General features: G+C 39.7%; 1 protein-coding gene across 3 annotated transcripts in view; it reads right to left on the bottom strand.

The window, feature by feature from the left end:
- The window catches only part of LOC119014650 (potassium voltage-gated channel subfamily C member 1-like), an 87,902-nt gene that overhangs the window by 47,714 nt on the left and 25,293 nt on the right, over window positions 1–14,895 (bottom strand). For all 3 annotated transcript variants that reach the window (XM_037090016.1, XM_037090015.1, XM_037090017.1), the window contains exon 2: window positions 75–206. In XM_037090016.1, coding sequence (XP_036945911.1) covers window positions 75–206 — 132 coding nt within the window. The remainder of the gene's footprint in view (window positions 1–74; window positions 207–14,895) is intronic.

Here is a 14,895-nt window from a genome sequence, read left to right as displayed (position 1 = left end):
GCAGTAGTGTCCCTTCAATGGTCACGTTACCATCTCTAAAACTAATATAACAATTCACTAAAGCTTCACTGTACCTCCTCATGTGTTCTGTTGCCGACAGTGACGTTCTCTGTTTTGTTGTAGATGGTGTTGAAGGCTTCATGGGTCTCCAGGCAGAAAGTAGAGATGGAGAGGAGGATAAAGAAGAGTGAGCCAAATGCCACATACTGCAGAGAGAGAGAGAGAGAGAGAGAGATGGGGAGAGGAGTGTTACAAGTCGCATATCAAACATACATCGTGTGTTTTCACTCAGGCAACATTACAGCAAACTTTAACTGTCTCAAACACATTTGTTTGGCCAGTTTCAGTCACTGTCATTAATATTTTGGTGTTCATGTGATTGCTGGTGGAGGAGGAGGGGTTTGGGCCATTGCAGTAACTGGAGAGCAGCTGTTGTGCCAACAAGCTTTAGATAGGGGGCGCCAGTAACTCACTGAGGACTGAATGTGCAGGAATGCTGGTAATTCAGTGCAAATGTCCTGACTGCTGCAATCCCATTGATAACCACATAGTCAGAGAGATGGAGGGAGGTGGAGGGAGGTAAGGATGATGGATCGAGGGTGGAAAAGTAATGAGGTACACAGGGTATCTGTGAGTGTGTGTGTGTGGTTGTGTGTGTGTGTGTGTTAAAATAGATACTCAGTGTATAGAAAGAGAAAATAAGATGTTGCATGAACAATGGAGGTATAATACGATGTATGCATTAATGTGAGCAGCATAATGAAAAATGCTTCATGTATCATAGAACTTAAACACATTTCTTTTCAGCATAGGATCAATGATCCCACCCTATCTACCTTGCAACTAGAAAATCACTCATACATTTTATGTAGTGTCAGTTTTTGTGCAGTGCTCATGTGTATTTAATAACATTTCCTTTTCGCTACCCCCACTAGTAACTGTCTATCTACATTCTGGGATAGATCTCAGTGTCAATTTACTCAAAGACAAAGGACATCTGACATCATTTAGGCTCTTTTAAACCTGTTTCCTCGCTTGTAACCCTGATGTTTGTTCAAAGCAATGTCCTGCCTTGTAATCATCCTGCCAGGGTGGTGACCAGCTCACTGTGTTTCAAATTTGGGATTACACAAAAGCAAAATTTCCATGAAACGTGGATGGAGGATGGGTCTACGTCCAGAATAGCCCATACTAACTTTTGGTGTTTGTGCAGATCCAGATAAAGGGACAGTTTCGGGAATTTAACACATCCTTTAACATTTTGAGATGGTGATGGTGATTTTGAGGTTTTTCTTCCTTACTTTCTTAGGGAATAATGCACTGATATTCTGGCATATTTAGGTGGCTGGTATCCTTTAGTGATACAACTTAATGTAGATTCTAATAAAAATCATGGGTAATCTTTTTTCATTGTCCTAGTAACAGATCTTTAATTATGGTTAAGCAGTTAAGGGGTTGGTGATACAGGGCTATTTTCTCTGATACTGGATTAGGATTGACTGAATTATAGGAGACCGTTGGGCCTGGTTAGAGGTATGCATGTATCTATTGAGCGTCCTTCCTTCTTTTTAAACCTGCCCAATAAGGTGAACCCAAGATCCTCAGTGACATTACTGGAAATGGTGCTTATTTTGTGAAGAAGGAGACCATTTTAAACCTGACACAGGGATTCATGCATGACTCTGACAGAAGACAGGTCTGTCTGCTAGATGAGATCAGTGGGAAAGAGTGGTGAATACAGTGGTGTGCTAATGGGCAACTCCTCCTGTCATACTACTGCACATTCAAAAACACAAAGTAACACACAGAACCCCAAGCCTCAGCATCAATATCATCATCCATCGCATATTTCACTGTTGACATTGTTGAATGCCAATTTGGTAGACGGGACTCCACCAACTCCTGAGAAAGAATCTAGTTCTTTAGCTGAAGTTTGTCTGCTGAAGGGTAAAGTGGGTTTAGCTGGTAGAACGGACAATGCTTTGGAGAGTTTTGAAGAACTGCAAAGTTGAAAACTCTTTTGTGGGCTTTTTTAAATTTTTCTTACATCTGTGACCTATTTCACATTACACATGTTACACCTCATTTTTAATCTATTTTTGTTAAAAGTTAAAGTTCACTGGAAATATGATCACTAAACATCTAATAAACACGTTTTAGGCCAGGTTTTAGGGTTAAAAAGTCAGTATACCAAAATTACACATACAAATGCAAGAAAAAAACAAATTAGTCACACCCCTGATAGTGTCTATTCTTGCTCACACAAGAATTCATGTTGTTGTAATTGCATTAATAAAATCAAAGACCTACAGGCACTTACAGAAACAGTGTCCCAGTAAGACCTTGCTGTCAAGAGTGTTCTGTCCTTCCACTGAAAAATTAGTCCCTTTGAAAACTGTGTGCTCCACACATGATATTCCATTTTCCTCCATGGTATTAGGGTGTATGTGGAACAGCTAGAGATACTACCAGACGTGTAGTTTGTTGGTAATGTGGGTAAATTGACCAATTTATCAAAACAAAAAAAAAAAAAAAAAAGTTTTCAGGCTTACTATGTGAATATGTGACATGCTTATTCCACAATAAATGCACACAGTTGCTGTAAGATCAGGAGCACAGGGTCATGAAAAATAACGTGATCTTGTTTCCTGTACATGTCTGCAGGAAGCAGTGGGGCTAAGGCTGATAGGGGCAACACCCACAGAGTGGTTACACCTGGATATCTGAAGCAAGCTACATATGTCACCCATGTGATCTTTTGCTCTTGTGTAAACTGCAAATTGCCATTGCATAAGTGTGTCTGTTTCATTAGCATCAAAGCTAGCCAAAAGGCTTTGGCTCATGGACAAATAATTCAACGTTCAAAACCTATCCCCGCATGGCTTTGTTCCTCTTTCATTCAGCATTCCCTTAAAGGGTTTACATTAGTCACATGTAGACTGATGTAATAACAGTAGGATCCACTTTCGATCCTCGGGAAATACTCCTATTATTTCTTGCAGAGATTTAGATGAGAAGATTGCTATCACTTTCATATCTGTACAGTAAGTATGATGCTCGATTCGGCAGCTGGACTACAAATAATTACAACTGTGCATTGTCTGCATAGCTATGAAATGGCATACAATTAATGAGTGGGACTATGCAGTGAAAATAAACCTGATATATTTGGACATTTTGAAAAGCCCAGTTGTAACTGTTAACATCAACAATTGTCCTGTTCCATCATTAATACTATAAATGAGACCATAATTAAATGCACTAACCCAAACCCAGAAACTCAATTAGATCTTAAACCCTGTTAAAACCACTTCCTGTGTGTGTGTGTGTGTGTGTGTGTGTGTGTGTGTGTGTGTGTGTGTGTGTGTGTGTGTGTGTGTGTGTGTGTGTGTGTGTGCATATTGCCATGTTCACGTCTCATACAGAAACTGTTTGTTGGTTTTCCACTGAGAGACGTGTCTGCTAACATGCACATACTATATTTGTCCTTGTGTGTTCAAATGTGTATGTATTAAATGCTACAGTATATACTGCACTTGTGTAAGTATGCTTTTAAGTAGTGGGTGTGTGTGTGTGTCAGGTCAGTGATGAAGACAGACAGTTGAAGTCTTCGTATAATCCTCAGGGAGCACATCAAGTCCCACAGCTTATTATCATGGTCTAATTTAACACTGCTATCTAGAGCTGCCCTGGATACACACACACACACACACACACACACACACACACACACACACACACACACACACACACACACACACACACACACACGTCAAATGCTTGCACGCAAGTACACACACATTCTTGAGCATTTTGAGGGAGTTGGAGAGTTATTAAAAGCACATATCGGAGGATACACAGCACAAACATCGCCTCACTTAATTTTACAACTTGCCTTGGCGCATGGATGCTGAACCTCTTTCAATCTCAATCAGTTTTAGGTCAGTATCAAAATGAGTATACACTGATCTTGCTGCAGTATCAAGCTCTCTCTGAGTTATTTAACTACCAGCCACAACAGTGTGGTTGAGATCAAAATGAAGGCTGAGTTCGAAGAGGGTCTTGATCTAACCCATGAGTGCTGAGTGCCATGGGTTGTAAGATGCAGTAGTCAGACAGGGTCTGCATTTTGTTAATCTAGTGAAGTAAATACCTGTTAGATTAGCAGAACAAAGATTTTTAGTTTATTCTCAATAGCGCTGCTTAGTAGAAAAAGAAAAAAAAAAGTTTGACAAAAAATTGTGAGCTCAAATAAGGTTAGACCAACCCTCACAGGGGGTCCACCTATTGAAGGAGAAGAATAGAAGCAAGGTTTAGGGGGTGAGTGTTTGTCAAGACTAATTTCTATGTGTGTTCAGTATTATTATTTTCAAGAAGGTTATCATGCTATTCTAATATCTTGGGAAATGGCCTTATGTCCTATCTGTATCTACGATTCCTTTTATTTGTTTGATTAGAGCGCCATCATGTGGCAGTGGTGGTAATTATAGATACCTGAGTTTGTCAGCTTGTCCCTTTGGATATAGATGATCTGAAGTACCGTACTTCAGAACAGCTACTTCAAATACTAAGCTATAAAAGTAATTTGACCCAAATTAAAATGTATAATAAATGCTCGAATAGTCTCGTCACATCTTGTGGCTGTTGATAAGTTCTGTTTCTATATTGTTCTTTTGAATCTGGACAACGGGGCTGAAGCTGTACTGTTTCACAATCACCATCCACAATCATGTGTTTGTCTTGCCAGTTATGCTGGCAAATAAATGTGGTGAACCTGACAGAAATTGTTGCGTGAACTCCTCAATCTGCTTAAATAGAGCCAGAAAGATAGGGTTACACAAGCATTTGTAATATGATGTAATAAGATAAAATTCTGATAATTGACTGAAAGTTTCAGGTTGGACTCCATCACCATAGGTATGTGATCTGTATGTGGATGGATCAGCCTGACCAGATCTGAAGATGGGTCTTTGGTAGATGTAAATGCAATCTATACAATGTGCTGTCATTCATAAAAAAAACATGACATTAATACCGATATTTGGTTTTAGCGAACACCGAGGTTGTTGTTCAAGGTTAGATAGCACGTAAGCAAGAGGGTAGAGAGAGGTATGCCTCTGATTACAGATTATATGCCTATTCCATAGAACATTCCAGCAGAACTGTGAAAAATGAAAGCAAAACGGGTGGAAATTAATGATATACACTAGCAGTGTGATGCTGTGAGTGGTGCTCATTTGCACAGCTGATCTGCTGTTAACAAGGCACGCAACACACTGGGATATACTGACTTAATATTTTCTATACAAAGAAAGAGATATGTTCCTGTGTTAAATTTGCTCAACACAAGAATGGTTGCTGTGGATCAAATTTTGTTTTACCTTTACACTACAACACACACAACTTACTAAATTGTATTTAAATATAGGGTGTAAATGGGGTCTAGGAGGTTGGGAGTGACAGATGAGAGCTAAACAACAACACCATTGCTCACATTTGGTCATTGCTTTACTTACATTTACTAACCTTTGCCATTACATAGATGTAAAGTAGCAGACTTTTTGTGGCATCTAATTTCTTTTTATTTTCTGCAACCTTTTATTTTTTTTCTTTAAACATAGCATAAAGACCTTTAGGACATTTTCAGTGACATACGGCACAATAGATTTCTATTTCTGCTGACAGCCGACAGCCTGGATTAGATCATGTATATGAGATGTTTCAGTGGGAAACACCTCCTACCAGCCAAATGCTGCCCAAATGTGTCTGGCAGGTGAGTCTGTCTGCTTTGCCAGACACTTTGGCAGGTAATCAGCCATCTTTTGGTCTCATAGTTGCCTGATGAAATAATATGATTGTCTGACTGGTTGATAAGAGGGCTTTGGCTACCATTGTGGGTTTCTGAGACTTAAAAAGAAAAACTTTTTGATTTAACTGTTGAGGACTGGTGCACACACCTGAGCCCTAGGGCAAGTTAACCGTGTAGCAATACATGCCAACAGCCTGATTATTAACCAGTTAGACGTCTAGAAAAGCCACATTATAAAGAAGAGCAGGAATGTTTTTCATAGATACGGAGAATCATTTTGCTTTCTTTGTTATCTATGTGAAAGGTTAAGAAACATTTTTTTCTACCATGAGGTTTTTCATGAAACTAAACTACAATTCTTGATACTATTGATGGTCAGCATCTTCTCATCAAAAGCCATTCAATGCATTTACATTCAGTGATTACCTCTCTATATATCGGTCAACTCTTGGCGTGGAGGAATTGACAGGAAATTATAATGTAATGTTACTGTCTGTTGTATGTTCTCATTCATATCAGCCACACTTGCTGTTTGCTGTTCACTCTACAGGCCCGTCAGTGCTGAAATATATCAACTTATTAAGTAAATTAATAACCTGTTGCTGCTTTGTATTAGCATATACAATAAGAGCGTATTAGCATATATGGTGAATTGTACGGGAGTTTTATATCAAAGTAGTCACAAGAAACTCATCTAAACATTATCAAATAAATAACATATCAATACATTATTAATTAACATCAGTTTGTTGGGCTGCACTGTAAGAGACATAACTGTTTTTATATATATATTTGTTTTATATTACTGACAAAGATGCTGCTCACAGAGTGTCATATTGAACCACCGTTGCTGCTACTATGCTGTTATGCACAATGCTGAAGATTAAGCTGTCAGTCATCCAAGTCATGGTAATTCTAATTGCTGTATTGTCAGCAACTGGACGTGTTTGTAGAAGACGTTTCACCTCTGAGGAGGCTTCTTCAGTTCTAACTAACTGGAGGGGGGGTGCAGGTTAGTTAGGGGGGGAGTGAGGGAGTGTCCTTACAGAGTCGTTAATGACAGATGTGAGCTCTGAGTTTCAGAGTTGAAACTAACGACATTTTATAATGTATGTATCACTTTATACATCCCACAATATCTATCACAATATTCTTTGAGGCTCTTTTTTTTTTCTAATGACCCGAGTTTCAATTGCTGCTGGACGATTTTAGGAAAACAACCATAACAAGGAAAACATAATATCCTTGACTATTTAACCTACAAGACACAAGCTACACTAGAGTTTACCCTGCTCTTTCTCTTCATCTCTACTTACCTTCAAACTTCTTCTTCCTCTCCATGTCATTCCCTCGCTCCTGCCAGTCATACAAAATGACCTAAATCTCTTTCAGTACCTCCTCCCCTGGACAATCTCTTCTCTTTCTTTAGCTTTCTCTCTTTATCTTCTTCATCACTGACTACCTTTTCTCCCTCCTGTCTATGCTATTTTCTCCACTATTTCTGTCACTCTTTTTATATCTTTCACCTTCATTTGTGTTCTTCCCTTTCCATCATCTCTTGGTATCTTCAGATCTCTCCTTGTTTTTGTTCCCTTCTCAAATATTTGTTTCTTTCTTTATATAATAATGGAAAGTGGTCGCTATTAGTGACAAGTAGTAAGCCACCTTTTGTTCTTTGTCTGTGCATCTCACAATCATTTCTACCCTCCCAAGGCCACTATTTTCAGCATAAAAGCACTGAACACTGGACAAAGTTGCTTAAACTTACTTTAATTAGGAACAGAAACACGACTCACAAATAATGCCGATGTCCCTGGATGTGTAAAGGCAATTACAGTTGTTGTGATCACCTTCACCAAACCAAGTTTGAGACATGGTTTTGCTTATAATCAATTATTAAAAATTAATTATTTAAGCTTCACTATATAGCCTATTAAAATTAAATACATTATCTTCCTAGAACAGCCTCGAGCTGGTGAGTAAGGTCAAATGAAGATAGAACCAGATGTCTTATAAGCCAATAATCCGCTGAGGCGAGATCACAATTGAGATTCAGGACAGTTTCAACTGATTCGGTGTGGCTCAAGATTGACTTCAAATAAGTTTACTGTAGAAGAGGAGAAAATCATGCTCATGATTACTCAGAAATGTGCCATTATCCAAACATTGGACATTAAATCTGGCTCTCTGTATTGAGCTGTAAAGAAGGTGGTCACATAAAACTGTGTGCCTGGGGTGGATTGTCAAGTGGCCCACCCAATCAGATTCATGAAAATGGATACATAACTAAATAAAAAGTAAATAAATAAATAAATAAATAATTGAATTTAATGTTTGATTGTCGTTTTCTTTTTTAGCCAGATGGAAGAATGGCTAAACAGCAATTGTTGGGCATTTTTTTTAAAAAGCCATGTGGACCAGGCCGTGCCCAAAGAGAGTTGGCACTGCTGAACTTGCTGTGTTCATCAGACAGAAAATGGATTGGGAGAAACTTCCCCACATTAATGGAAGTACTGGACAGCTGTCCTGCTGACAATTTTCCCAACATGAATAGTTTGTTAAGGGCAGTCATAAAACTGACACATCCTGCAGCTTTCACTGACTTTTCTCCGCAACAAACAGTATCCAAAGGCCCTGAGATCATCCATACCGACTGATATTAAATCTTATTTTGGGACAAAGTCACAGAACTTTATTTTTTTAATCAGACTTGACTGGTGGTTATATACATGTAGTTTTTATGCCCAGGTGACTACTGAAAGTGAAGTTCTGGCTCTGAGGGCTGTGTGTCTGTCTGCTTTCCTGCCTCCTAGTGACTAAGGATGATGAATACAGCTATAATACTAAGACATTTTTGCTGACATGTAACTGGCCAGCTATTAGCTGAGGTCTTCAAATGGGAGCAAAGACTGACCAAAAAATACAAGCTTGTGAAAAGCATTTACACAGGTTTGCTTGTGTTAGCATATCAGAGGGAACAACATTAAAACATCTTCCGGTGACTCAGAAAATACTCATTACCAAAGTACTCGGCCAAAATATCAATACCGAGAGAGACGGCAAGTGATGGAGGGGGAAGGGTGAAGACAAACAGCAAAAAGCAAGTGCGCAAGTCAGCATAGGAGAGAGATGTAAAAAAAAAAAAAAAAGAGAGAGAAAGAGAGGGAGGATAGAGGAGACAAAAAAAGGATAAGACAATTGCAAGCAAGGGATGGAGCAAAAAAAACTTGGAAGCTTGGGACAGAGGATCAGAAGCTTCTAATTAGAGTCATTTAGCCTGGCCAGGCTAGAGATCTGTGCCCGAACTCATCACACTGATCCCACACTGACCTATATGTCAGTGGAGAGAGGCAGAGAAAGATAGCAGGAGTAGGAAGGCTACTAACAAAACTACAGAAATAGACAGCTGTGATACAGTGATTGTAAGCTGGGACCTCCAGCTGGTGGAAGCAAAACAGACTAAGGACTGTTTAAAGAGGACAAGCTCATGTGCCCTGTCTGCTACAAAATGACTTTATATACGGCTAATTTGTGTGGCCAAATACATTTTGTAGGAGAGCGGAAGTGCTGTCTGTTGTGTTCAATGTTCCATGGCAACTCTTTTGAGAGAAGTAAGTTCACCATTAATGTAGCACATGGGATTCATAGGTGGTGCAGAGCCCAAGAGAACAAGGTTTAGTATCCCAAGTTGGCTCTGGGTAATGGAAGGACTTAGTCAATGTAAGGGAAAGATCAATGTTTTGCTCAAATATTACATAAACTTGTTAAGCCTCAAAAATGTCTCCACTTCCTAATATCCCATTGATGGGCAGTTTTTAAGGAGTGGCCCAACAAGCTTTTGCACCATTTTGCTGAGAATTAGATGAGAAGATGGGTAGCGCTTTAATATCTGTATGAAAAACTGAAGCTACAGACAGCCAGATTTGTTTATCTGTATAGAAACTGAAGTGTGAAATACTTCTCGTCACAGTAATGTTGCCAGGCAACAAGCTAAGACTTCAGGAAGTAGCTATGCCCGGCCAGTGACTTCAAGCAGAGGACAGGACAAGATAATTACCAGCCGCGATAGCACGGCCTGTATTGCTTTCACCTTGTAAGACTGTGTGTGTGTGTGTGTGTGTGTGTGTGTGTGTGTGTGGCAAACTGTGGTTATGGAGACACCTACTGTAGTAGGAACTACCAGTTCACCACCATCGTCTGTCTCCCGACAAATTTTGTCAATACATTAGCGTCAAAAGAGACAAAAAAAAAGATCAAAAAAGTTACGTTTGAAAGACGAGTGTGGTCCAAACCATGAGAACTGAGTGCTCATGTAATGTAATGACCACGGGTTAAACTGGAGTTCATAATGTGGAATGTCAACATCCAATGTCCAAGAATATTTTTACCGACAATGTTTTTTTGATATGCATATCGAATATGATTTTATTTGACATTAGAATTGAATTATTGAGAGATGCTGCGGTCACACAGGACTAAAATTACCACAGATACTTGGACCTGTACATGACACTCATTCTGATTGTGAGGTCAGCAACAAAAGACTGGAAAAGTCATGAAATGCTCAAAAAAACATTTCAGTGTGACCATGACAGCACAAGAACACTTAGAATGGGTATGTTGCCTTGAAGAAGCTACCACGTCTGCATTTCTTAGAACCCAGCAGCACAGAAGATCACGACAATCAACAAAGCTTCAAGATGGGGAGCCAAGATTACTGTCACCAACTCTACTCTACCAAAGTATCTGACTAAATGTGAAATACAGTCACTATCTTCCCTTCTGTCATAATATGTGTGTGCTCTCTTCATCAATTCATCCTAGTCTGCATTTGTTTGAAATTCTATCAACATTTTCATGATTATGGCCAAAACCATGCATTGTTAGGTCAGAGTGACCTTGAACTTTTACCTCTGACAACTAAATGTCATTAGTTCATCCTTGACATCCATTTGACAGTTTTGCTTAATCTGAAGAAATTCCCACCTCCCCCATTGCATTCACCTGAATGGGACAGACGGACGGAGAAGCCTACATCCATGTTCTGGTGATCACAATATAGTAGGTGGGTATTTCGGACAGATGGACAACCTGATAACATCATGACAGCAGAGACATAAATGTAAGCTGAACAACATCACATTTTGTCTCCCGTAGCAGTGACACAGCAGTTGGGATGTCCTCTGTTACACTGCAGAAAAGACACACACACACACACACACACACACGCACACACACACACACACACACACACACACACACACACACACACAGTGTCCCTTGTAAAGGTGACTTCACTACAAATAGCCTGGCTGAAGTTTTGCATATATTCTACTTCCCAGGAGGAGGATACAGCCGTATACTGGCTGGGATCCCTCTGCGTGCACACACACACACACACACACACACACATTTGAAGTGTGTATTCTGCCAAGTCAGGAAGAACTGGAAAGGCTGTGTGGATATGTGTGTCTCTGTGAGGCAGTGAGAGATGAAAACAGCAGAGGCTCAGGTGAGAGACGGCCTGTAGCATGACTTGTAGCTGTGTGTTGTTGCAGACAGTAGGAAGTGGTGCAGTGCATTAGTTCTCACTTCTCATTGCGCTACAGTGGCTGGGACGTCACAACCAACCTCCCACTGTGGATTCCCCTCTCACTTCCCAATTTGTTCCACTTCATTTTCCCTGTTTATACTCATTTATTTTTTACTCTTTATCTGGTTGTCTGTCTGGCTGCCTTCATCCTCACTGCAGCTCATGGTTTTCCTGCATCCCTCAACCTGTTTGTTGTCTCATTTCTCTAGCACACCCTTGCTCCCTGTTGCTGACAGATGGCAATGTGCAGGAGGTGTCAAAGATCACCTTCGACATGAACAAGCACAGTACAATATATTGTAATGGCTAATATTAAATGAGCTTTAATTACTAGCAGTGATGGATTTTTGGGTCTTCAGTTCATCTGAAAGTTTGTGTTTGTGAACTTCTCTCTAAAGCTATTGTTAGACACACATGCACAATCTTCTTGGAGAGGGATCAAGGAGGCAGGTGGCTAGCCAGGAGGATGCTACGACTGCAGGCTTTTCTCCCTGTTCTGAGTGTGGCCACCGGGGACAGTGTGTAAACACTTATGCCTGTAGAAAGGCGGGACAACGACTCATGCAAAATCATTTCTTTCAAGCAAACTGCCGCCCTCAATCAATTAATTCAAAATATCATCTATTCAAATTTGACAAAATCATGAAAAATGTGCAACACAAATTCTTGAAATCCAAGTTGAAATATTTGAATCGATGAAGAATTGGAGTTGACTATCACAGAGGTTAAAACGACACAGTGAAGAACTGAAACCCCAGATTCTATTTCTGTTGCTTTTTTGCGATCACTTAAAGGTGCATTATGAATTTTAGCCAAAAACTTTAAATTAAAAGTATCAAGAGAAAGTGAACAAAACTTGGATGGAGGATGGATCTCGGACGGGAATAGAACCCATCAACTTTTGGTGTAGATCCAGATAAAGGGACGGATCAAAGAATCTGTTCTCAACTTTCTTTAAGTGTTTAAGTATTTAGGTGAGTACAATTTGGTGTAGATCCAAATAAAAATCTGGATCTAGTGGATTTTAACATATTTTATTTGATTTTTATTTGATATTAGATTAGGCTTGATTGAATTAAAGGGGACTGTTAGGCCTTGCTGGGGATATGCGTTATACTGAGTGCCATTCTGCCAATGTCTTTGGGGATATGCACAAATAAAGCACTTATCAGTAGCAGTAGGAGTGTTATAACCTTTGTCATGTTTACTCATCTTCTTTGCTGGACAGCACAATATATAGTTTCAGCATCAACATCTTAAAGTAGACCCCAATGTATCTGAAACTCAGAGCTCACACCTGTCCTTAACAACTCTGTAAGGACACTCGCACACATAATTTTAAATCCTGCAACTCCTCTCCAGTAAGTTAGATCTAAAGAAGCCTCTTGTATCAGAGGTGAAACATCTTCAACAAACTGAAACAAGTCTAGTCACCAACGATACAGCACATGGAATTACCATGACCTGGATGACTGACAACCTTCATCAACATCTCAAAGAAGCCATGCACAATAGTCACATTGCATACAATGCAATGTCAGAGTGAGGAAATCTTGGCCATGTGCACCACAACACAGAAATAGGGTAGACATCAAGCAGACATCAGTCAAGACAAAACAAGACTTGCCAAGTCTGTTGCATGCTACATTTTGGGTGCTGTCATGGCTCCAACAAACACATCTAGCGAAAGGTATGGTCTCATCTTTGATCTGGATAGTTTCAGATGATCTCATACCCAGTGTGTAACGACTACTACAGTCAGACACGATTCAATGGAAGATTAATAAATCCCCTGTTTTTGTTTGGCAGGAGCCAAGGGGATTATGGAGTAACATCCATCTTAGTCACAGTTTTGACCGATCAGTAAAACCTAAACTTTGACATGAAATTAAAAGTTAATAGCGAACAGTAATAAACACACTCAAAGGCAGTCTCAGATTTTTCGAATAAATGTTATTTTCTATGCAGATGCTCTCCCCTAGAAAATGATTATTCTAAAATACAGTTATTTCTCTGGCAAGGATTCCTGTTCTTTTTCATATTGTAGTAAATAGTTACAGAAAAAACAATTTTACAATGTCAGTATTTTTATATTATATTATTATTATTATAGAGTGCACTTAACTAGAGATCATTTATACATATATAGATGTAGATCATAGATATACATATATATATATATATATATATATATATATATATATATATATATATATATATATATATATATATATATATATATATATATATATATATATATATATATATATATATATACATTAAGGGTGTCATGATTTCAATTTTAAATCAAAATCGATCGAAATTAAGTCACAATCTCGAACTTCAAATCAAAAAATGGGATTGTCAATGCTGCCATACCCCCATGTCACAACTCTTACAACAATGGCAACTGCAGATGCAGGAGACCCATGGACAGAACTTGAACCCCCTCCTCTTTCACTGAAGTCGCCGGTGTTGAAGTATTTAGGATTTCCAGTGAGTTATGTTGACAACATTTGCATTGTCAACAAAAAAGACATATATATACACGGCTTGGCATTAACTATTGTAACATCTACACATACATTTGCACCATGATGCATTTGCGCTTTGATACTGTGCATCCAAGAAAAGCCACCCTACCCCTGTACCTCCTTCTTTTAATGTCCTCTCTTCCCTCCCTTCTCCACTCTCTCCCTTCCAGCCTCTCCTCAGAGAGATGGACAGTGCAGCCTACTAAAGCCAACCATACTCAGCCTTGCATAAACCTCCCAAAGCACTCTGATAGTAATTGCTGTCCGGCCTTCACCAGACGTATGCGTAAGCAAAGCTGCGGCGCACTGAATCAGCAAAGGAAGGAGGGGGGGGTGGCGGGGGAGAGAGGAGGATCGATGAGACTGTTTTGGATGAAAAACAAAAGAGCCTGGATGTCTTTTCATTATAAATCGATATATTAACTCCCATCAATCTCAGCTCATCTCCATAAGTCTTAAATACACCCAGTCTGATGGAGTCGTTTTGCCCTGTCCTGCAGTATGCCAAGGTGGTGTATGCTAGAAGAATAACTAACCATACTCAGAGCTCATTTAGGGGGGGAAGACATATTTTCCCGGCTAATTTCATCTGCTAAGCAAGGCAGTTCGTGCTTGAAAAGATTGGGCAGAGGGAAAGGGAGCAGGACCAATGGAGGGAGAGCAGACAAGTTACAAGCTAATGTAATGCCTAGAGCTCCCTACTGCGCTATAATGACACGGACCAACGGATACCCAAGGTAGAACATTAAGACAGAACGGCAAGAGGAGGAGGAGTGGTGCTCTCACAAAGCAACGGGGCTCTGGCACTGAGAGAGCCGCCCATCCATACACTAGCTGCAGTACTAAAACAGCCCCGAGCCACACTGCAAAACCTGCTGCGTCTAAGTGTGTGCGTGCGCATCTAAGCTGACTCCACTTGGTTGGTTTAATAAGCAAAAAAAGGGCTGCGTTGAAAAACA

Source organism: Acanthopagrus latus, chromosome 23 (assembly GCF_904848185.1).
Source record: "Acanthopagrus latus isolate v.2019 chromosome 23, fAcaLat1.1, whole genome shotgun sequence".
Lineage (NCBI taxonomy): Eukaryota > Metazoa > Chordata > Actinopteri > Spariformes > Sparidae > Acanthopagrus > Acanthopagrus latus.
The sequence above is the reverse complement of the archived record's forward strand: the minus strand, read 5'-3'. Positions and strand labels throughout refer to the sequence as shown.